The sequence below is a fragment of the Musa acuminata genome, chromosome BXJ3-7, assembly GCF_036884655.1.
Source record: "Musa acuminata AAA Group cultivar baxijiao chromosome BXJ3-7, Cavendish_Baxijiao_AAA, whole genome shotgun sequence".
Taxonomy (NCBI): domain Eukaryota; kingdom Viridiplantae; phylum Streptophyta; class Magnoliopsida; order Zingiberales; family Musaceae; genus Musa; species Musa acuminata.
Window position 1 is genome coordinate 684,808 of NC_088355.1, and position 22,524 is coordinate 707,331.

Here is a 22,524-nt window from a genome sequence, read left to right on the forward strand (position 1 = left end):
AATATTTTCAGATAAAAAAATTGTGAAATAAAATTCAAATCCTAAGCTTTAAAAAGTAAATTTATCAAATTAGATCTTGAATCATCGATCTTCCTAAGATGACTATATATATATATAGTATATTATATTTTTATAAAAATATTTTTTAATTTTTCTCAAAAGGTATCCTCATTTTTATTTTTATCAAATAATGTCTTTCAATTTAAGAAATACCCGAACATTCCCTAAAAAAATTATTCCATGTCACATTGTTCTCGTCATCTCGTTACTTTCGCTATTCAAACGAGGGAGGAGAGAAAAAAAATGAAAGAGTATACGATAAAGACAAAGAGGGAAGGAGGAAGGTGGATTTAGAGGAATTCTATAATACCGCAAAGGTAAATCTATCGATCACACGAAGAAATGCGAGATGATGAATAGTATGGTCATGGAGATAGCAGTACCATAATATTATAGATGTGGAATTTTCATGGAGTCATCGATCCCTTGCTCTCATAGATGGGGGGCACATAGTCATGAAAGGAGTTGAGGAGGTGGAGAGCATAGAGACAAACTCCAATCATCGAGATAAAGCTGAATTGGTAGAGGCCAAGTAACTTTGCAAAACTGATGTCGATGGGATTCTCATTAAGATAGTAAAAAATGAGAAACTTCAGGTCGATGCAGGAGTGCTTAACCAAGGAATATTGTGAGAAATATGTGGTGCTTTCCTTTTCTACTTATAGGAGTTGGCGACGAAAATTGTATAGAAGATTATATAATCCCATAGGTGACCAAAACTATTAAATAGTTGCTTAAGATTGAGGTGAAATTTTGCTTTCATCAAGTAAAACTTCTTGCATTCTAGAAGTTTAATGGCAAGAAGGAGCTGAATTGTAGTATTCAATTCAATGCAATGAGTAAAAAACACTTCAAGTACTTCATAAATATGAGCAAAGAGTAAGTAAAGACTAATAACCAGCTTGATATATGAAGTACAACCCTCGAGGAGGCGGGCGAAGTCAAGAAACATTTTCTTTCTCAACCCTTAAGAGAATGAATGAAATTGAGTATTCCTCGGTTCTCTTATTTATCCAATAGAGAAGTTTTAAACATGTTTAAAGACTCTTCGAAGAAACTTAGTGGAAAATAATAGTTGTTACATCCTTATAAATGGTTATTGATTCTACCGAGAGTAGATTGTCTATTTCATTTTTTAACTTAATATCAATCAAAAGTAGAAGTGATACAAACCTACTTGGAGTCGACAATTAAGTAGAAGAGGAATCGATTGGCAAATTTTTCATAAAAAAGACCTCAAAACTTCAAAGTCTATGAGATGATGTCTATTAAACTCTAATAGGTATCCACCTAGTTCAAGCAGCGCAAGACATTTGAGAGATTGACATACAACAATGGTCTTTTTCTTCATAAGGGATTTATAAAAACTAACAAAGATCAACATAACTCGATAGACCCCACACCAAATTCAAAGTTATTGGTGAGTTGAAGTAGCATTGGTGAATCAAAGTTTGACTATTCAACTATAGCGGCGGAGAGCAGTTTAGAGCCAAGAAACATATTGCAACTAGAGTAGAAGATTGAATATTTAACAAATGTAAGAAGATGTAGCATCCGCAAAGGCTTCGACTAAGATGTTGAAAGAATAAGTGGGGGAGAATGTCATAGATAAATCTGTACAAAGAGTATTTGATGTAATATTTATGTATATTCGTGTCTTTCGGTTTTGCTCGTTCTTTACACAACATGTAGAGGACTTGTAGTAGGTTTAGTAATCCTGTTTTGGTTAGATTTTGTGACCGTTATAGTCTTGTAAATACATTATATACGGTCATCACGTAGAGATAAAACTGTCCAAAAATAAGTCATCTTGACAACCATTTGAGGGATTTTTTAGTGCCACAAAGTAGTGTCGGGTGTCAACCAACTGACATATGATTGCATGAGACTTTTGGATAATGTCTAGGGTTGGTTTACTATCTTATTCTACGACAATATTATATGAGCACTTGTGGAGAATTTTTGTTGTGGTAGATCACTTTGGACCCTTATTAACGTGATAATTCAGAACTTACAAAGTTTATGTTTGTAATTTACATTATCTATCAAATATTTGCTGAAATATCTACTTGTGAGATCCCGAGTTAAACGACTTCTCTAACCTGTCTTATCTTTTGTAAGTTCTTAAGATATTATAAAAGGTTTCAGAGAAACTGATCTTTTACGAACGAATATACAAGGGTATTGCACGAGTTAGACAAAACTAAAAAAAGTTCATGACACCTTCTTAAAATATAAACCAGATGGGGTCATCCAATAAAACCCTATTATTAGGGATTTTTTTGTTTTTGAGTAAACTGGGATAAAATTATTATCTCTTACTATCAAAAGTTGCACAACTAAAACTGATCAAATTTATGATTAGAGACGAGATGTCTGAAGAAGAAGAAGAAAGCTGACAGAAAGGAATAGAAAATGTGATCCGCAAACATACAAATTCCTACAGGTTTGGATTCCATCAAATCAGGCACCAAACACTGCCATTTGCCATACACAACCAGTAGAGACAGCAAAGTTCTCGTGGAAGAATCTTACACAAGTCATCTTTTGCTTACTGGGAGAAAGGATGAGGAGAGTGACTCGATTGAAGTAGGAGTTGCAGCAAAGAGCAAGCAGTAATGGAGATTCTTGGAGGAATGGCCTAAAGCTCTTCATGTTATATATATATATACATATATACAAAGCCACCCATGGATAGGGATAGTGTAAAGGGAGAGCATTACAAACTGCTGAGATACAATATTGTCTACATAATAAGCCCATTAGTTTCTTCGCGCATGAACAAGCTAACTCAAAGCAGATCCCAGCTTCCTCACAAGATCCTTCACCGTCATTGAGAATTCCTCTTCTATCTGTGCAACAAGAAAAGAAAATAGCATTCATTCTCTTTCACATTGAGGTCAGCGATATTAGATCGAACATGAGTTGCTCACAAGCTCATATACATGAGAAAACCAGGAAAGTAAGGTCTTGCCTGTGCTGTCACAGTTACGTTGATAGAGGAGCCAAGAAATGGCATGACATTGGTATTGATTATGGTGAGATTGATGCTCTCGATCTCGGATAGGATCTTCACGATAACGCCTTTGCGGTTCTCGCAGTGAATTCTCATCAGCACCGTCTTCCCGGAAACCTTGGCTTCGATCTCAGGAAAAGGCTTCTGTGATGGTTGTGCATCAAAGTTCTCATCGGAGGAGGAACCATCATCATCAGCATCAGCATCAGCATCAGCAGCAGAGGGCTGGGACTTCTTGACGAGGACCACGGATTCCACAGTCCTCTTCACGTTCTGGTCTTCCAGGGCCTTCACCCTTGCCTCCAGTTCTTTCACGTATCGCACTGCATCTCCAAGAACAGAAGCCTTGTCCGCCTAGCAAATTGATATATATATGCATACAAATCGAGGCAAGTTATATGCAATTTCTCATCCATAATTCCCATCCATCTCTCTCTCTCTCTCTCTCTCTCTCTCTCTCTCTCTCTCTCTCTCTCTATCTATCTATCTATCACCGTGTAACATAATCATACGTTTGTCATCCTATTATTTCATGTAATCTCGCATCAGAAAACAGAACGAAAACATATATTTCTCCAAGTCTTCTCAGGATTCTGAGAGTGTTCAGAAACCATATATTTGTGTCCAGTCTTTGATTGGTCTGTTTCCTACCAATGTTAATACCGCTAAAACCGTGGAAAATATTCATGAGATAAAAAAAGTGATGGACAGAGAGAATAGCCTAATATTACTAAAGATTAATGTTTGACTTATAATCAAGTTTTTGAATTGAATTGACTCCAAGTCGTCAATATCTGATTTCTAACAAGCCGTAAGGAAGAGAGACATGTCTCCCATACCAAGCAACCGAAGCTACCTTTTTAAGGCCAGGGATTATCGCCGAAAGTGCAATGAACTTCTGGTTGAGCTTCTCCCGCCGGTTTCTCTCGGCGATGATGTGCTCTTGAGCTTGAGCGTTGACAGTCGTCGCTCCCCGGTGAAGAACAGCTTCATGCTTGCCACCAGCAGCCGGAACCCTCATCTCTTCCTTTGGCTTCGTAGATACCCCGGGAACATGTAGAAGAGGTGCTGGGAATGAGGCATCGGGATCCATGTCTTCGTTGGCCAGGAAATTCCAGCTGATGATCCCTCGAGTAGTCAGTCTTGATCCCGCAACGAGGCCTGCCGGAACAGGATGAGAGGTTTGGCTCTCGGAAGAGAGGGACTGCCGGAAGCCTCTCCCGGGCGCCGGTGCAACCGGTGGTGTGTCTTCATGGGTTGATGTTATTTCCCACCGGTGGAGAAGGTTAGACTCATCGATTCCCTGCAGATTAGGCATGGATAGAAAACTACCACAAAGATGTTTCTCTCGAAGAACAAGGTCTGTGGAAGAGTCTGGCATCTTTTGTTTCCGAGATTAAACCCTAAAAGCTCATGTAGTTCCAAGCAGCTTTGATGCATGGCGTACACTTACACTTTGTGCAAACCAGTCGTTCCAGGGTGCCTCCATGTCCTTCTATGATCCACTTCCCTGAACAAAGAGATCCTGGCATAAACCACTAAGAAATATTGTGGAATCCAGTTCACGGAATAACATGTTGTCCTGATCGAACATGAAGCAGTGGAATTCAAGGACCAAGGAGACTCGGAACAGAACAGCCTGTTTATATTATTTATTACACCCAAACAGGAAAGGAAAAGGAAAAGAGATTTGGATCAAATAGCTCAGAAGACGAGCTTCTGAGCACACACAGGAGAGCTCTTGATTCATATCAAAACTTCCAGCATGCTTCTTAGCGAGGACGAGTTCATACTTCGTTCCATATATACAAGAAAATTAAAGAAGATCACAAGGCACTCAGCTTTCATGCATGCACTTCCTATTTAGACAAGTACTCGCTGAAGATATCAAAGAACACTTACCTAGCTAAAAGCATCAACTTCTTCTCTCCTAGTTGAAAGCAGAACTTCTCTTTCATCCCTCGAGTTCCCGGAGAGTCGTCTCCTTTGTGTGAACACTCCCTGGTCCTCTTGATTTCATGTTTTCCCTCATGTTATATTGGGACAAGTCTTCTACAAGCTTGATCAAGGAAAATAATGCCCACAATTACAAAACTATATGACATAATCTAACAGAAAAGATTTGTTTTGATAAGAAAGAGAGCCACAACAAAAGGCATTCAGAAAATGTGGTCAAACAAAAGGAAAAGCATATGAGAATATCTTCACAATATCATAGTCGAGGAGATCTTTTAGTATCTTATTCATGTCTATAATAATCATGTCTGGTGGTAGTGAGAGAGACCGAATAGAAGTGATTTCAGCAGTGGGACCAAGCAGCACCCTCAATTATATGTGGACATATGAACAGATGAAATGGCTTCTGTGAATTGTTTTTTAGCAGATTGATGTGAGATCTAGAAAGAGTATCTTGCGGTGTCTTAGTGATTACCCGTTTCCCACTTTCTCGGAGTACTGAACATTCTTATCCACCTTCAAGAAATTACAACAGCATGCGAGAGAAACTGGCAGCCAAACACAGACATGAATCCATTTCAAGTGATGAAACGAGTACACAGGGTATATAAAGTCAGCAGAAGAAGAAGAAGACGATGATGGAAGCTACAAGACATTTCAAAGGCCAGTGTTGCATCAGTTGATATAACTCCTTTATCTAAGATTTCATTAAAAGTTCATACTTGCTGATTAAGACAGATCACCAGTGTAATCCGTGGCAGATCTCTTATTTAATCACATCGCCCACAAACCTTTGAAAACTAATCCATAGCTTTAGTAACTCATTTTATGCTTCTTACGTGCCTTCCACCAACAAGGACAGATTGCATTGATATTTAAAACTAAGAATTCATATGGTCATCGGATCGTTATAGATTACTTGTCACGGTATCAGAGAAGATTGCCCGCAGGCCATTAGCAGAGGGATACATGGACCAATGAAAGTGGGAGTAGCTAGAGAAGGAGAAAGACACTTAGCTACGATACCAGCCATCATAAGATCCTGTCAATATCTTTCTATGGATGATGATTAACAGAGTGGCAACAGTGCCAAGAAAACTAATGAACGATCATCGGCAGTAGGCTAATCCACATCTAACCTGTTAGGGTCATTTATTGTCTATAATTTGAATCTGTGTTTTTGTTTGTCTTTTTTCTCTCTAATTTTTTGGAGCTTAAAATTTGAAGAAAAATTGGAGTAACTTTGTACCTCTATTATTGTCCTCAAGCCATAGGTGATTGATAGAATAAAAGATAAAAACATGTCCCTCTCCTATTTATACAGATTAGGAGAAAAGATTTTCTTCAACAGAATAAAAAGATTTTCTCATATAGTTAGAGAAATCTTATCTTCTATCGATAAGAATTCATACGCTTTAGATAAACACAAAAAGGAACTCTTTAAATTTAATTCTTTAACATGCATTAATTAGTGAAAGAGGAAGAAAATGAATGTTGATAATAATATCTTATCATGACCCACATTCAACTCCTATTGCCTAGGTTCTGCGAGCTTGAGCAACTGGAGGATATTTTTCGATCCGTCGTTACGGTAAACATCGTCGCATTATGATAAACTTATGATGGTTGGCAATTATCATCAACTCAGATATTTTATTTTTCTTTCCTAATTCCTAAGTCAACATGTACTCGATTTCTTTTTTCTCCCACCTTTTTTTTTTTTTTTCTCTCCCGAGCATATAAAATAATTAATGATATATATTAATATTTAAATATTGTGTCGATATACTAATATTCAACTAAAGCGCCTGTAGCTCAGTGGATAGAGCGTCTGTTTCCTAAGCAGAAAGTCGTAGGTTCGACCCCTACCTGGCGCGGTTTTTACAGTTGTTTATATGAGCTCTTTTTAATATAATCCTTTACTATTGAATTGAATGCTTCAGTAGCAGTCAGCTTTCAGCAAAACGACAGTAGAAGAAACGATAGAGCATGCAATAGATCAAATCTGTTCAGCTGCTCTCCAAACTTATTGATTGGATCTTTGGACCAGCAGTTCTTAGATCAATTGAAGAAGAAAAATACTACTTTCTATTAATATATATTTTTTGTTTGCATGCATTGCGTTGTTGTTGTGGGCATACTCAACCACCATCCACTTTATGAACTCGATCTTATCATCACACACATGCCTGCTCTGTTGGTGTGACATTTAATGTGGGTTGGGACCATCCGAACGATCAGTAGATCGATCATCTACGATTGCAGTAGGCGAAAAAGATGCAATTGTTCTTTTCTTTCTGCCTCTGTCAAATTTTGAAGCCTTATGTTACATAACGTAATTTCATGCAGGATTGGTCTATAACTTTACAAGAATAAGAATGTGAGGATGGTTGACCATCATCATCCACTCTATCTATTGTGTCGTTGACTTGTCGGGGAACAAGGACAGGCAACGGACTCTCTCACCAACTGCATGATCTCAGTAAACCGCATACACACACATATCTCAGAATCATGTTGCACGAGTTTTGATCACACAAACACAACTGTGACTACGAGATGAGTGAGAGCAGGAGAAGCATCAGAGGCACAGAGATTATTCCAAGGAGATTAAAGGATATCAGTAGATGACTGAGAGACGAAGAGAAGAGTGGATGGGTTCAACTACTCTTGCGAGGCTGTTGGCTTTTTCTCCTTGTTCTGCTCTTTGGTTTCTCTTCTTCTTGTTGTTGTTGGATTGCTTCCACTGCCTCGACTTGTTCGTTCTCAGCAGCAGCAGCAGCAGCAGCAGCGGCAGACTTTTGTTCCTCCTCTTCATTCCTTTCCACCGCCACCTCCACCACTTTGCGTGGCCGGCCTCTCTTCCTCTTCGCCTGCTGTGCAGCCACAGCCTGTTCCGATAACGCGTCAGTGCTGGTCGGCGAAGACGATCTCCTCTTCATCTTGGTTGTCGTCTTCTTCTCCATCTGCGTATGCTGATCAAAGTTCAGATGATTCCCCAACCCGACGAGATTAAGCAAAAACAATGTATCTATGTCAGCATCTGCAATTTCCTATCCCCGTCGATCATATATGCCTGTCATGAAAACACAATATATGTATGTCAACATCTGCAATTTCCTATCCCTGTCGATCATATATGCCGGTCAAGAAAACACTAACCACAAAAGAAATCTCCTCCCAACAGTCAAAAAAAGGTTCATAGAACAGCTCACATCTTAAGAGTCTCTTTCCAAACAAAGTGGGTGGGAGAGAAGATGGACGAAGAGCGCTGCAGTAGGAGTCCGCGATGATAGCATAGCAGAGCAACCTAACCCAGAGAAGGGGCACTTGCGGCTCTCTCTCTCTCTCTCTCTCTGTTACAGTGGTGGATGGATATATGAGAAACAAATCAGCCATGGGGATCCCTGTTAGGTGCAACCCTCATTACTCTCAGTGCTCGGCCACTGGGGACGCTTCACGTCAGCATCAACATGGATCATGTCATCACAAATTCATCCGCAAAGTTGGCTTGCCGGAGGGGTGGGGAATAGTTAGTTCATAAATGCCTGCATGGAGAGTGAATCTTTTCAACGTAATAATACCTACCGCTCGTGTACAGCATAATCCTGAATTATTAAGAGAGAAACTCCGGGGGGGGGGGTTTAAACTTTAAACCATAGCAGACTACCATAACTGATATGTTTCTACCACTTTACTAACATTAAGGGCAGTTATGCGACTCATACAAAGATGGGATAGAAAATTACATAATGAAAGCAACGACTAGGAGATGAGTTCAGTTGAGAAAATTAAAATAAAAAATAAAAATAAAAAGAAATGCTGATCACAGATCATAAGTTATCAGCATCTCTCTCTGACATAAATTACATGGACATTATTTCAGTTTTTTCACTGACAGATAAACGAGTTCTTCTCAGAGAATGCTGATGTTCCATTATTTTAACCTTAAAAACATCTCCAGTCAGATAATGCTCCAAAAACAACCCAGGCAAGAAAGCAGGCATTAGTAAACCCGTGCTTTCGGTGGGAATGACTCCACTTCATCATCCAAAGTGTTCATATGGACAGGCCTATAGGTTAGCTTGACTTTCCCATTCTCCCAATACCTGCGGCAAAAGCAAATAAACTTCACATTATGAAGACTCGATCAAGTACAAATACAACTATAAATATTGGTCGCCCGTGTTTTGTCGGTAAGAAGTGGAGCATCTGATGGAGGGAACAGAAACAAATTCAACCATGCAGAGAATTATACTAGTTCTGAATCAGATAATAAGAGCATAGATTTAATCATGAATGTGGATAGCTAGCTCTATGAGAACTTCTATCAAAGTTGTCTGTTAAAGATATCTATCTCCTCGAGCTTCTAATCCAATTTATGCTCGAGGTTATGAGCATGTCAAGTATCACATGCTCAGAAGTTCATATGCTCATGCTCCTGAAGACTTTGAAACAACCCAATTCTCAATGTCTTCAGTTTTAACCAAAATCAAGTTCCATTTGGTAGATGTTATCAAGGAACACTGTTCGAAAATGTTTTCGAGGCTTGGACCCTTGTAGTTCATATCCACATATCATCACATACAAAAATTCAAGAAAATATGTACAATCTCAAAATTTATAAAAAAAATTCTCTTTTCTAATGAGTAATTTTCTAACCAGCAATATTTTTTGCAAATCCAACTGATACATCCGAAAGCCAAAACTAAGAAAGTTTTGGTACTAAACCTAACAGTTTAAGTATTTTATAAAATTGTATCTAAAGCTCCACCATCAATGGTAATTCATACATATCCATTTTCTAACGCTAACATACAACAGAATGACCCTGGTTTTCTTCACAATCTTTAATGTCCATAGTCCCTACCACTGATGTCCTTTCTACCAAAGAAACTAATAAACAGAAACTGGGATTTTGTATTACATATACTTGAACACTTGCTACACGCAGAAACATGCAATGGAACTACATTAATATGATTGAGATTTTCTTTCCGGATGTTGAAATTGTTAGATGGTATTCTAGATAAAAAAGTTTTTAATATACTAACCCTAGTGTGTGTTTCAGCCACTTCTCATCATCTCTTTTCTGCAACAAAAAAGAGGTGATGTTATACTAAGAAATCAGCACAAAAAGGAAACAACATATTCAGCAGAAAGTGAATCTGACCGTAAAGTCTTCGCGAGCATGAGCTCCTCGACTTTCCTTTCTTGCCTCAGCTGAGTGCATTGTTATACATGCATTTATCAAAAGATTTTCTAGCTCAACAGTCTCTATTAAGTCGGAGTTCCTGCAAGCATAATGAGAAATCAGATGACTGAAATAGATATAAAGTAGATGTCATCATCGAGGCCATTAAGTAAAGGGCACAACCATATCAGACTCCGATCATGGATTTTGACATCATGAAAGCTCTCCCATGCTTTGTCTATCAACTGACAACCTAAAATAAATTCATGCAACAGAACAGTAAGAGCTATAGAAAATCCACCAGATCACGTTTTCTACAAATTGACACTAATGAGTCAAAGCCAGAAAGAACCTTCTTCTAGTGTTTCTTGTGTTCGAAACACAGCAGCATTATTTTGCATCACCCGTTGCATGTTTAGACGAATTTTTGAAGTTGGCAGTGAACCATTTGAGTTCCTTAACTTATCCAGCCAAGCAATGGTCTTTTCTCCAGCATCTTTCTCAAGTGGTTTCTGCTTCTCCCCTGTAAATTAAATAAAGATGCTTGGTTATTTACAATAGACCTTTCGTAAGTTTTAGCTTCCACAGAGATAAAGTAAAAGGCATACCTGGCTTGCAGATTTCTGCGACTCTGTTTGCACAGGCTCTGCCAAAAACAACAATATCAAGAAGTGAGTTTGCGCCAAGCCTATTTGCTCCATGGACAGATGCACAAGCTGCCTCTCCAGCAGCCATCAAACCAGGAACCACTGCATCTGGATCATCACCCTTTATATGGACTACCTGAGAAACCAATCATACGTGCAAAAAAGCAGAATCAGCAACAGATATCAAAAACAGCAAGTGATACGCTAAAAATCAGTTCTACAACTACTACCACTTGACGTTACCTCGCCATGGTAGTTTGTCGGTATTCCACCCATATTATAGTGCACGGTAGGCAGAACAGGGATGGGTTCCTTAGTGACATCAACACCAGCAAAAATAGCAGCAGTCTCAGATATCCCAGGTAGTCTTTCCTTGAGAACATCCGGAGGTAAATGATTCAGATGAAGATAAATGTGATCCTTAAGTGGCCCTACGATATTCAAAAGAACCAGATATCAATGATAAGCACTTAATTGCACTCATAAAATCAGCATGAACTAGCAAGTGATCCTTCAGCTCATACCTACACCACGACCTTCTCTTATTTCCATTGTCATAGATCTAGAAACCACATCGCGTGATGCAAGATCCTTTGCCGTAGGAGCATATCGTTCCATGAAACGTTCACCTTCACTGTTCCTAAGGATACCACCCTCGCCCCGAGATCCTAAAAGTTAGTTTTTGAAACAAAAGGATAAGTGAACAAAACCATGCATAAAAAATATCAATATGTACAGAGGCTAAAACTTCAAAGACTTTGATATCGGTTAACACTATGTCTAAAAGAACACAACCAACATTGGAAACTATTTTATCAGTTAGAGCACTTGAAAACAAGCGATAACCACAACAAACCTTCAGTGATCAGGCATCCAGCACCATATATGCCTGTAGGGTGAAATTGAACGAACTCAAGGTCCTGCAGGAAGGATAACCAACTAAGCACAAAAAGAATAGGAAATGCCTGGAAATTAAAACCTCTTGATAGCGCAAAAATCATTATATAAACCTCAAGAGGTAACCCAGCTCGTGCGACCATAGCATTGCCATCTCCAGTACATGTATGAGCTGAGGTTGCAGAGAAGTAAGTTCTACCATAGCCCTGAGTCAGACAAATTCAATTGTATACAACTGATCGAAGAAATGACATTTTGAATTCCCTATAAAGTATAAACTATCAATACCCCAGTAGCTAAAATTGTGTTGGCTGCATGGAAACGATGAAGAGTCCCATCCTCCATATTCAGCGCAATCACACCTTGGCAAGTCCCTGAAGTGTTGCCAAAAGACAGATATTAGCACATAGATGGACGGCATAAACATACATACGAACATAAACCTCAATATATATGTCCATCAAGCAGAAAGGAATAGATAGAAAATATCATGGAAGAAAGTTGCAACGACTGCAAGAAGCTGGTGAACCAAATGCGAGAATAAATGCATGATATAGACAAAACAGAATTCCACTGTTTCTCTAATAAGGCTACCACATGATTAGTATGTCACAATTTCATTGTTTACAGATAAACAAGTCCACCACAAGTATAGTTTGTAGGCTAAGACATTATCAAACAACCAAATCATTTTTACACAGAATAAGATGTTATCCTGAATAATTAAATACAAGGAACAACAAACAAAGAAGTGATGCAGTAAAGGAACCAAGTATCTGGATCAAACCATACAGCAAAATAATCATAATTTGAAACTTAAGGATTACACAGTTAATGCTCCTATATCCACAAAACACTTTGAACCTTATCTTCAAGAAAGTAATTTTAATCATTGACCCATCATCATAATTTTATGGACTACAGGGCACAAGAAAGCATCAAATCGAGTGCTACTTAAACCAGGACTACAAGCTCTGAAAGAAGAATCTCTTGGTGCTGGTAAGAGAAAGATAACTTCAAACACTATGCAACTGATATCTTCATTCATGGACCATGATTTTACCAGAATTAGAAACTTTTTAAGTAAGATCATTTTTTTTTAGGCATTGAATACTTCACTCTGTCAATCCTTTTAAATTTCAAAAATATCCAGTTTGTTAAATTTTCATAAAACCAGTAGAACTTTTTTTGAGGTTGTCCTCAAACTTGCATGGAAAGCTCTAGTTTTAATGACCATGAAATAATCTTAAATATTCAAGAATCAAAACATTGTGAGTCACAAAATTTCATGGAATTCCATACATCAATTTTGTTAAACATAAAGAAAGATTTGATGGTTCATTTTTAAAACTTAAAAATCTCATCCCTGCTCCCTTCTCTTTGACTGTAAATATGTATTTAAACTAGACACAGCAATAAAATACAAAATAAATATGTAGGAAGAACCTTTCACCAGAGTACACACCTAAAATGAAACCTGAACCCACACTACTAGGCAGGGATTGCTGTACCGCCCGAAACAGTATGGTTTTGGTGGTACATACCGGTCCAAGCATGGACTGATACACGGACCACCCCGTTTCGGGCGGTCTGCATTAAAACAATAAAAAAAATAAAAAAGTGGTGGGCCTCTGTCTATTTCAGCGTAAAAAAAAACATATTAGAGCTCTTCTCGCGTATGAAGCCACAGCACTGCCTCTTCGCTGATGCAATGCTGCAGCGGTGCTGCCTCTTCACAGCTTCACCGCTGCAGCGACGTAACCTCTTTGCTGATTCACCACTGCGATGCTGCAGCAGCGTTGCCTTTTCGTCGCTTTGCCACTGCGATGCGGCAGCAGCACTAACTCTTTGCCGCTTCGCCACTGCGATGCTGCAGCGACGCTGCCTCATCACTGCTTCGCCGTTGCAATGCTGTAGTGGCGCCGCCTCTTCGTTGCTGTGATGCTACTGCTTCCTTTCAACGCTGTAGCTGCTTCCCAGGTATCGCTGCATTTCTTCTTCTCCTCCTCCTCTTTTTTCTTCTTCTTCCTTCTTTTTTTCTCCTTCCTCCTCTATTCCTCCACTAAACCTTCCTCTTCAGCCTTTTTTTCTTCCTCATAAAAACATCGGTACACATCAACGTACCATGTGTTGGTACATTGGTATGGTTTTGCCTAAGTAGTGCGGCACCCTTGCGTGTCCGTCCGCAAAGGTCAGCCTCCCCGAAACCTCTCATGGTCCCTTAGGACCCATAAAAGAGAAAACAGGTTAGAGAAAATGCCTCACTCGGGATCCACAAGCTAACATTCCAGGAAACACTTCATAGACAATGCAAATTACAAACAGACTTTACAAGCTCTGAACAGTTGCACAACAAAGGGTCAAAATGGTCCATTATAGATCGAAAATCTCTCACAAGTGTTCACATGACACAACCTTTATTTACAAGCCTAAAACTGCCACCAAACCCAACTAAAATTGGACTATTAAGCCTTCGGCCGTCCCTCTACATGCTGTGCAAAATATGAACATACCAAAAGACACAGACATACATAAGCATTACATCAAACATCTTGTTTAGAAGTTTGTCTGTGACATTCTCCCCCACTTATTCCTTCGACGTCCTCGTCGAAGCCTTTGCCGACACTGCAACTCCTTGCCTTTGCTGAATCTTCAATCTTCTGCTCCAGCTGCAATGCGCCTCCTGGCTCCCAACTGCTCTCCGCTGCTGTTTTGGAGTAGTCGAACCTTTGATCTGCCATGCTACTTCAACTCGCCAATGACTCTGACTCTAGTGTAGGGTTGGCTGAGTTGTGTTGATCCCTGTTGGTTCCTGCGGATCCTCCAAATGAAGGAAAAGACCATCCTTACTGCGCCAGTCTCTCAAATGCCTCATGCTGCTTGAACTGGGTGGATGCTTGTTGGAGCTTTAACGAGCATCATCTCGCAAACTTCTGAAGTTTTGGGTCCCCTCCACAAAATTTACCCATTGACTCTTCTTTCACTTAGTTGTCACTTCCAAGTACGTTCGCATCACTTCCGCTTTCGATTGGCATTTCGTTGGGAAATGAAGCGGACAATCTACTCTCAGTAGCACTGATCACCGTTGGTGAGGATTTGACAACTATTGTCTTCCATTATCTTCGAAGGGTCTTTGAACCTGTGCAGAGCTCCTCTGTTGAATAGATAAGAGAATTTGGGTACTCGGTTTCGCCAATTCTCTTAAGGGTTGAGAAGGCAAAGGTTACTTGACTTCGCCCGCTTCCTCGACGTTGTACTCCATGCATCGAGTTGGTTACTGGCCTTCGCCTGCTTTGCTCACACTTCTAAAGCACTTGAAGTGTTTGCACTCCTTGCATTGAGTTAGCTACTGTGATTCACCTTCTCAATGCCATCGAACTTCTAGAATGCAAGAAGTTTTCACCCCAACTTGGAGTAATTCTCTAATAGATTTGGTCGCCTCTAGGATTGTACCGTCTTCTCCATCAACCCTACCGCCTACTCCACTGAGTAGCAAAGGTACAACACCGCGTACTGCCTACTTCGTTCCTTGGTCATGCACTCTTACATGACCCGAAGTCCTTCACTTTAGGCTATTAGAAGCTCGTTGACACCGGTCTTACGAAGTTCCTTGGCCTCTGCCCTTCAGCCTTGTCTCGGTACTTGGAGTTTGCCTCTGCATGCTCCACCTCCTCGACCCCTTTCACGACCAAGCGCTCTCCCTCCATGAGAGCAAGGGATCAATGACTTTCACATAAGTCCCGCCTCTGCGGTACCATGGCGCTTGCCATGCCCATGGCCCTACTATCTGTCGCATTGCATCTGCATCCTTTTTTGTCACAATCAGTAGATATGTCTCTGTGACACTCCTCCGAGTCCACATCCATTCTAACTAATGCTTGATTTTGGATAGCTAAGTCCCTCTGGACTCGTCGTCGCTTCCTCGCCCCTTTCAACCCCCTGCTTCAACACCTCTGTGTTCTCCAAACAGCTCCCTTTGGTCGATGGAAAGACAGACTGCAACTCCCATGCATGGCCTCTGCCATCACGTTGTAGGATTTTCACCGATTCTGTTCTCCTTAGCTTCCTTGGTAGCAACGTTCGCTTACTTGACCTTGTCCTTTGACTTGCCGAGCTCCCTTAAGCGAATATGAGCTCTGGAGCAGTTCAACTCTCCAGCTGCTTCGATCATACCTCTGCATGATCAAGTCCCTCCCATGGGACTCACTAGTACTTGCATTTGAACTTTTCCCTTGGTGGAACACAACCCCCATATACTGATGACCAAAGCTTATATCCGATGCAAAATTCGATGCACGCACGAAAGACCCGCCTCTACGGTACCATGGCCTTCACTCCTTGAATCCATAGCCCTTCTTGTCGTCGTGTTGTTCACCGAAGTGGAGCTTCCAATAGCTCCCGATCATACCTCCGTATGATCTAGTCCCTCACGGGACTATGTCATGTGTATCGCATTGCCACGAACTATTCCACCACGATCCGCTGCACCATGTCGCCTCCTTGTGACATCTCTATTGCATTTTGATCCTTGTGGGATGAACTCGAATTGTGATCCTTCCAGGTGTGGCCTCTGCCAATACATCGCAGGGTCTCTTCCACCTTCGATTTTGTTCGCTCCTTTGGCAATCGACCTTCATCTACCCACTCTTAGGTCACACCTAAATGAAGCACCACTCTAGGACAGTCCATCGTCTAGTAGCTCCCGAAGTCTCCCGACTTCGCTGCAATTAGCGCACCATTGTCTGGATCCTAGGCCTTTGCCCCTACCAGCACAATTTCCGCTGCGTACTGTTTCCTTCATGGCGACTTGAATGGCAACACTGTGGCATATTCTTCAAGAGTACCCGCCTCCGCAACCTCTTGCCTCGTGTCAAGGCCTTCTAAACCCAACTTCGCCTCCGTAAATTGAGTCGCCTTAGTTCCTCCATCAAATGCTTTTCCGAGATAAGGTGCATGTGCCCAGAAGCTCCCTTCGTCTTTGGCACCATGCAAGATGAGTCTGCTCCGTCAGAATGAAGGACCCATGGAACAACATGATCCTGCTCTTGCCTCTGCAAGAGTTCATGTCCTTGACCTCTGTCCAAGGAAAGCACTGTGCCTCCGCTCCATGTTTCATCTTCTATGCTGGCTCCCTTCATGCGGCTTGGGTACTTCGCTAAGTTACACCCAAGTTGCTCTGCTCCTCGTTTTTGCATTGAGTTGATGGTGGCCCTCGCACCCACCATTCCACGAGTCAGCCCTCCCTTGAGTTCAATCTCCATATCGACTCCAAGTGTGCCTTCATTTGTGTTGCTTTGGGTCGCTCCCCCACTTGATCTCGCAATGCATCCACCAATGCATTCTTTCGAGCGAGATCATGCGACGACTCCTCGCCGCTTGCTCAGTCCATTGAGCTTCGTGGAGTTGTTGTTTGTTGAGGTACTCCTCAACATGTGAGGTCCGTCCCACATGATTCTCCCTCTGGAGAGCCGGGACTTATCCTTCCTGGATAAGTGTCCCATTGGAGCAACATCTCTCTTCGTTTCGGAGACCACCATCCCCTTGGACTGCTCCGATTTGCTGAACAAACTGTGCATTGTTCTGCCTCCTGCAAACGCACTTGCTAGATTGCGACTCCACATCAATACAGCCCCCGCTGCACCACTCAAGGCCTAGCAACATGCTGAACTCGTTGCATACTTCAGCCTCCTACGGACGTATCCTTCACATGCCGAAGAGAAAGTTTCAATGCTCCATGGCGCTGAGTTTCGGTCGCCTTGGGATGGCCGCGAACATTCCATCCTCCGCATACAAGCCCATGTATGAGTACCGAATTCTTTGAGTTAGCAATTCCCCTCACCTCTGTGAGCTTTGCACAACTCTTTCGGTCGCTGAGCAACTTATTCCACCTTGCATGGTCTCATCCTTTACCAAGCGCCTCGCTTGCCTTGAGCACCATCAAGTATAGTCGTCAACGTTGAGCCGTAGCTCAAACTCAGCCATCCCAACCTTTGCGCACTCTGCATTCTTCCAAGCTTGCCTGTTCTCGTGGTGCCTCTTGCGCGAAGGGTTGGCCATTTCTATAAATGTCAATCTCAGATGCTCGCTCCTCCGAGCGACTCCTTTTCCCTACATCTCCATGCCCGTTTTCCCCCAAACGGTCGCGCGTGTGCTGACTGCCCGCAACGCAACCCCGCTAGGTCCCCCACATTTTGCATGCTAAGTGTTTCCATGAGTGCTTGTCCTGCTCTGATACCATCTGTCACGGACTTAGCTGGTTTTGCCTAAGTCGTGCGGCACCCTTGCGTGTCCGTCCGCAAAGGTCAGCCTCCCCGAAGCCTCCCATAGTCCCTTAGGACCCATAAAAGAGAAAACGAGTCAGAGAAAATGCCTCACTCGGGATCCACAAGCAAACATTCCAGGAAACACTTCATAGACAATGCAAATTACAAACAGACTTTACAAGCTCTGAACAGTTGCACAACAAAGGATCAAAATGATCCATTACAGACCGAAAATCTCTCACAAGTGTTCACATGACACAACCTTTATTTACAAGCCTAAAGCTACCACCAAACCCAACTAAAATGGGACTATTAAGCCTTCGGTCGTCCCTCTACATGTTGTGCAAAGCATGAACATTCCAAAAGGCACGGGCATACATAAGCATTACATCAAACATCCTGTTTAGAAGTTTGTCCGTGACAATGTGTTGGTACATCGGTATGGAGTGGCACGTGTCGTGCTGTCAACTGGGCGACACACCGGCTCGGACTAGTAAGTCAAACCTTGCTACTAGGTTTTTTCCTTCATATTTTTTTATTTTTCCAAGAAGGATTTGAAGATATGAAACCCGTTTATATCAAAAAGTAAGACTTCAACTAAGATCCACATAGCCAATTGGAAAGGCAATTTTAGATCTATCAGTGAACAATATGTTAAGTGCATATATGAAATTGATAGTTCCTCGTTAAATACAGGAATCTACCAACTATAAACAGCCAGTGCCAATCTAAGTTCTTGGATAAAGAAAAGGGAAGCGAATGAGTTATCTAGATATTGACAGTAGCTAGAGTTTAAAAAAGTGAAATTATCAAGATCAATGAACTCTAAGAAAATTTCATTATTGATTAAGTGAAAAACATTAGGATTGATGGCATGTGATGCTGCTTACCTTTGCTATCCATGAGAAGATCCAAAGCAAAGTATTCAACAAAAAACTGAGTATTATGCTTCATCGCTTGCCCATAAAGTGTGTGCAGCAAGGCATGGCCAGTTCGATCAGCAGCACATGCACAACGATATGCCTGACCACCTAAAGATGTGAACCAATGTGAGAGGAACATTTAAACACTTCAAAGCTGGAGAAACCCCAATGACCAGAAAAATAATCAAAAGGCAAAGCATCTACCTTTTCCAAAATCCAAACTTTGACCTCCAAAAGCCCGTTGATATATTTTGCCATCTTCAGTCCTGGAAAAAGGTAATCCATAGTTTTCCAGTTCAATGACTGCTTTTGGTGCTTCTCTGCACATATACTGAATGGAATCCTGATCACCTGATATAATTCAACGAGGGTTACATGTCAGTAACACATATGGAAGCAATAAGAGTACAGAAACTCAGTCAACCGAAAGACAGCATCTTTAGAATCTGTCAAAAAATAGAAAATCTTGCATTTATGCAGAAGAATCCTAGAGAATGAAGCATTTAGCATTATTTGTTCTTGAGAAACAGTCAAAAACAAGCAATCTATGATTCCCCTAGCAACAAACAGCTGATGTTCTACGTTTAACTTTGCCACCACAAAATCAAGTGTTCAGGAAAATCTACTTCAATAAGTTGTATGAAGATAAAAGTACAAAGTAAACAGAACAAAAATTATTTGCAAATTAGTTACCTAGCCAGTCACTTCCTTTAACAGTATCATACATGTGCCACCTCCAGTCATCTTCGCTCATATTACCAAGAGCAGCATTTATACCACCCTGCATGTAGTGTCCCATCACACTTCAGCAAAAAAATATTCAAACAGACAGCAATTAAAAGCTAATTAACGACCTTTAAAAAGTCTGAACATCCAATCCTATGAGAGGCACAGAACAACCCACAGGGATTTGAAAAAGATAATTGACTATTTAAACAAATAATCTTGCATTCTCATCCAGAATTTGTTCTGTATAATGATATAGGAAGTAAATGAGTTTTACTAAACAACAGTCAAAATAATGGCTCCTAGAAGTTCCATAATTTGTAAAAAATCAACAAAATAAATTAAAAATGATCTTTCACATTAATAAGAAAAAGGATTGACTACCATCCGAGGGTGCTTATCTTATTAGATTATCTAAGAATGTCAGGTGAAGTAGTAGGGGTTGCATTGCAATGCGTTATTGTGGGAATTCCAGGGATATGGAAGTTATCACTTATCACCACTACCAGAAATGTCCAAAAGGCTTCACAGCCACAGAGTTGTTACTTTAATTCATTAATTGTACATTTCAAGAAACCTCATGTGATTATAAGTATTATTCACCAAGAAGCTCATTTCTAACTAATCTTGCTATTCTTATTGTTCTAAAAGAAAAGACCTTTCCAAAATTCTTTGCAGTTAGTCATCTCAGTGGTGCTTAAATGTCATAAGTCTAGCTTTAAACTTCTCCAAGCAGATTAGTCGTCATACAGTTTTTATGGTAGGTCTTACTCTGGACCTGACTTCAACATATTTTGTGCTTTTATTTTTGTTTCCTTCTACCTAATTTGTGCTCTTCTTTTTTTCTCCGTGTCCTTTTCCGTCTTTTCAGAGCATCATATTTGATCTGCCTCCAAGAACATGAAGACCTACTAAACCAATGATCTTGCAGTTTGCAGAAAGCTATTTAACAAGGATTTTCATATTCAATGCAAATAGGTATCAATATCTTTACATATATTATCATCTGAGGTTGAACCTAGTGTCATAAATTCTAGTCTGATTTTTAAAAACCAAAAAGAGCCCAAGTTGTCGTACTAGATTTCAGCACCTGTGCAGCAACCGTGTGAGAGCGAGTAGGAAAGAGCTTGGTAATGCAAGCAGTATTAAAGCCATGCTCTGAGAGACCAATGGCTGCTCTTAGCCCTGCACCTCCAGCGCCTACAACCACTGCATCATATGTGTGATCAACGATAGTATATGAAGAGCGCCCAACCTTCATCACAAGCAACAAAAGTCAGATACTAAGTTTGCCATTGAAGATGAGATGAGTTGCTGTCATTATAATCAACTGGCTACAAATTACAAAAGATTGCAACAAATGCCAACTAACAGAAATTATTCGACATGCAAGAATTTAATGATGGACAAAAGAGGGAGAATAAAGAAAATCAATGAAAACTATGTACCTGGGCAAAATAAACTTGAAAATCCTCTCAGAACCAGAATTGCAATCAAGAATATGCGAATGAGGAAATGTAATTTCATACAGAATCACATAGAACAAATATCAAATTCCATGAAACATAGGACCTAATTGGCAACTCATAAGTGGCAAATAGTGTTCCTTTGAATCATCATTGCGAAGGAAATGTTGAAACGGAAAACCAAATGAAACTATTTAAAAATATATAGTGGAAAAGTGGTAACCCAAAAGCTATAATATAAAACAACTAGATGACAAATGAATGAAGAGGCAAAGCAGAAGACCGGGAAAAAGACGCTCGAAAGTTGATAGCGAAATGCAACGATCATCCGACTAAGAACAACTAACCAAACAAAAATGAAGATTTAGCTTGAACGAAACAAACCCTCGTTAAAACAAATCTAAAGAAATTAGAGGGTTTTGAGGTTTTGATCCTCTGACCCGCTGTCGATCAACGTGCAGAGGACGCACGTGATGCGAGTGGTCTGGAAAGCAAGGCGCGTTTCCAAGCTGAGATCGGCACTAAAGAACTAGAACGACATCAAACGGATCGCAGATCAAATCGAATACCGAGTCAGTGGAGAAGGATCTAGGCGCCGTCCACGGCGACTGACGGATCGGCTCGCTCCCGATCGGCGACGCCTTCCTCGAGAAGCGGAAGTTCCGCGGCAAGCAGCGGCGCCACATCGCCTCCAAGCCTCTCGCCGATCTCCTTTATCTCACACAAAGAGGAACCTGGAGGAAGCGAACGGAGCCAAGGCGACACCCACCGTCTCTGGTTCGCTTAAAAAGGCGTGTGGTCTGTCCATTCTACAAGTTTATATTCCCTGCAATGCTTTTTAATTACAAGTTTGCCATTTTAACCCGTCACGGGTGAAAACTAGGGTAAGATTGTTCCCATTAGAAGGTTGCTGCTGCTGCTGCCACTGCGTATTGATCCTCCCCAAATCCGATACAAGTCTCGGTCGGTCTCCTCTCTCTTTTATTTATTTATTTATTTATTTACTTTGATAAAATTATTATTTTACGATCTAAAAAATTAAAATTTTAGTTACAAAATTAATTTTTTAAAAATATTTAAAGATAAAACTATCGAGCGTCTGATGCACTCTTTTTTTTTTGTTTGAAGGGGCAACAAAAATATGAGCCCCTTCCCACCCACTCTAATCACAATCGTCTTTTATTCGATTATAATATCAATGAATAATCTCTTGAGATAATCTCAATCAAGAAGAAAACGAGACCAACCTAAGAATCTCTTAATATAAATTAATATTTAAAAAATTATTGCCAAGTATAAAAAAAAAAATTGTGTGTAATTGTAAATGATGGAGAAAAGATTTGTCAAATACATCACCACAACCCAACAACACAATA

General features: G+C 40.5%; 2 protein-coding genes and 1 non-coding gene across 4 annotated transcripts; 1 reads left to right on the plus strand and 2 right to left on the minus strand.

Annotated features, from left to right (window-relative positions):
* Window positions 1–2,516: 2,516 nt before the first annotated feature.
* On the minus strand, window positions 2,517–5,167 carry LOC103990979 (transcription factor bHLH18). 2 transcript variants are annotated; one of them, XM_009410305.3, is made up of 5 exons: window positions 4,979–5,166; window positions 4,530–4,586; window positions 3,933–4,379; window positions 3,035–3,430; window positions 2,518–2,912 (listed from the first exon to the last, which is right to left on the minus strand). In XM_009410305.3, exons 2-5 carry the CDS (start codon window positions 4,563–4,565, stop codon window positions 2,847–2,849), a joined length of 945 nt encoding a protein of 314 aa, XP_009408580.2. In that variant the 5' UTR covers window positions 4,566–4,586; window positions 4,979–5,166; the 3' UTR covers window positions 2,518–2,846. The 2 variants fall into 2 exon arrangements, with proteins under 2 accessions (XP_018684284.2, XP_009408580.2); XM_018828739.2 differs by having other exon boundaries at window positions 2,517–2,912; window positions 3,933–4,586; window positions 4,979–5,167.
* Window positions 5,168–6,836: 1,669 nt separating this feature from the next.
* On the plus strand, window positions 6,837–6,909 carry TRNAR-CCU (transfer RNA arginine (anticodon CCU)). Its single transcript has one exon. It is a non-coding gene; the product is annotated as a tRNA-Arg (tRNA).
* Window positions 6,910–8,699: 1,790 nt separating this feature from the next.
* Window positions 8,700–21,929, minus strand: LOC103990978 (succinate dehydrogenase [ubiquinone] flavoprotein subunit, mitochondrial). The gene is made up of 16 exons (XM_009410303.3): window positions 21,718–21,929; window positions 20,773–20,937; window positions 19,650–19,737; window positions 19,161–19,307; window positions 18,924–19,064; window positions 12,059–12,144; window positions 11,884–11,976; window positions 11,730–11,793; window positions 11,398–11,541; window positions 11,117–11,304; window positions 10,835–11,009; window positions 10,579–10,749; window positions 10,410–10,479; window positions 10,206–10,326; window positions 10,087–10,124; window positions 8,700–9,141 (listed from the first exon to the last, which is right to left on the minus strand). The coding sequence occupies exons 1-16, from the start codon at window positions 21,832–21,834 to the stop codon at window positions 9,039–9,041; spliced, it is 1,911 nt and encodes a 636-aa protein (XP_009408578.2). The 5' UTR covers window positions 21,835–21,929; the 3' UTR covers window positions 8,700–9,038.
* Window positions 21,930–22,524: the final 595 nt, after the last annotated feature.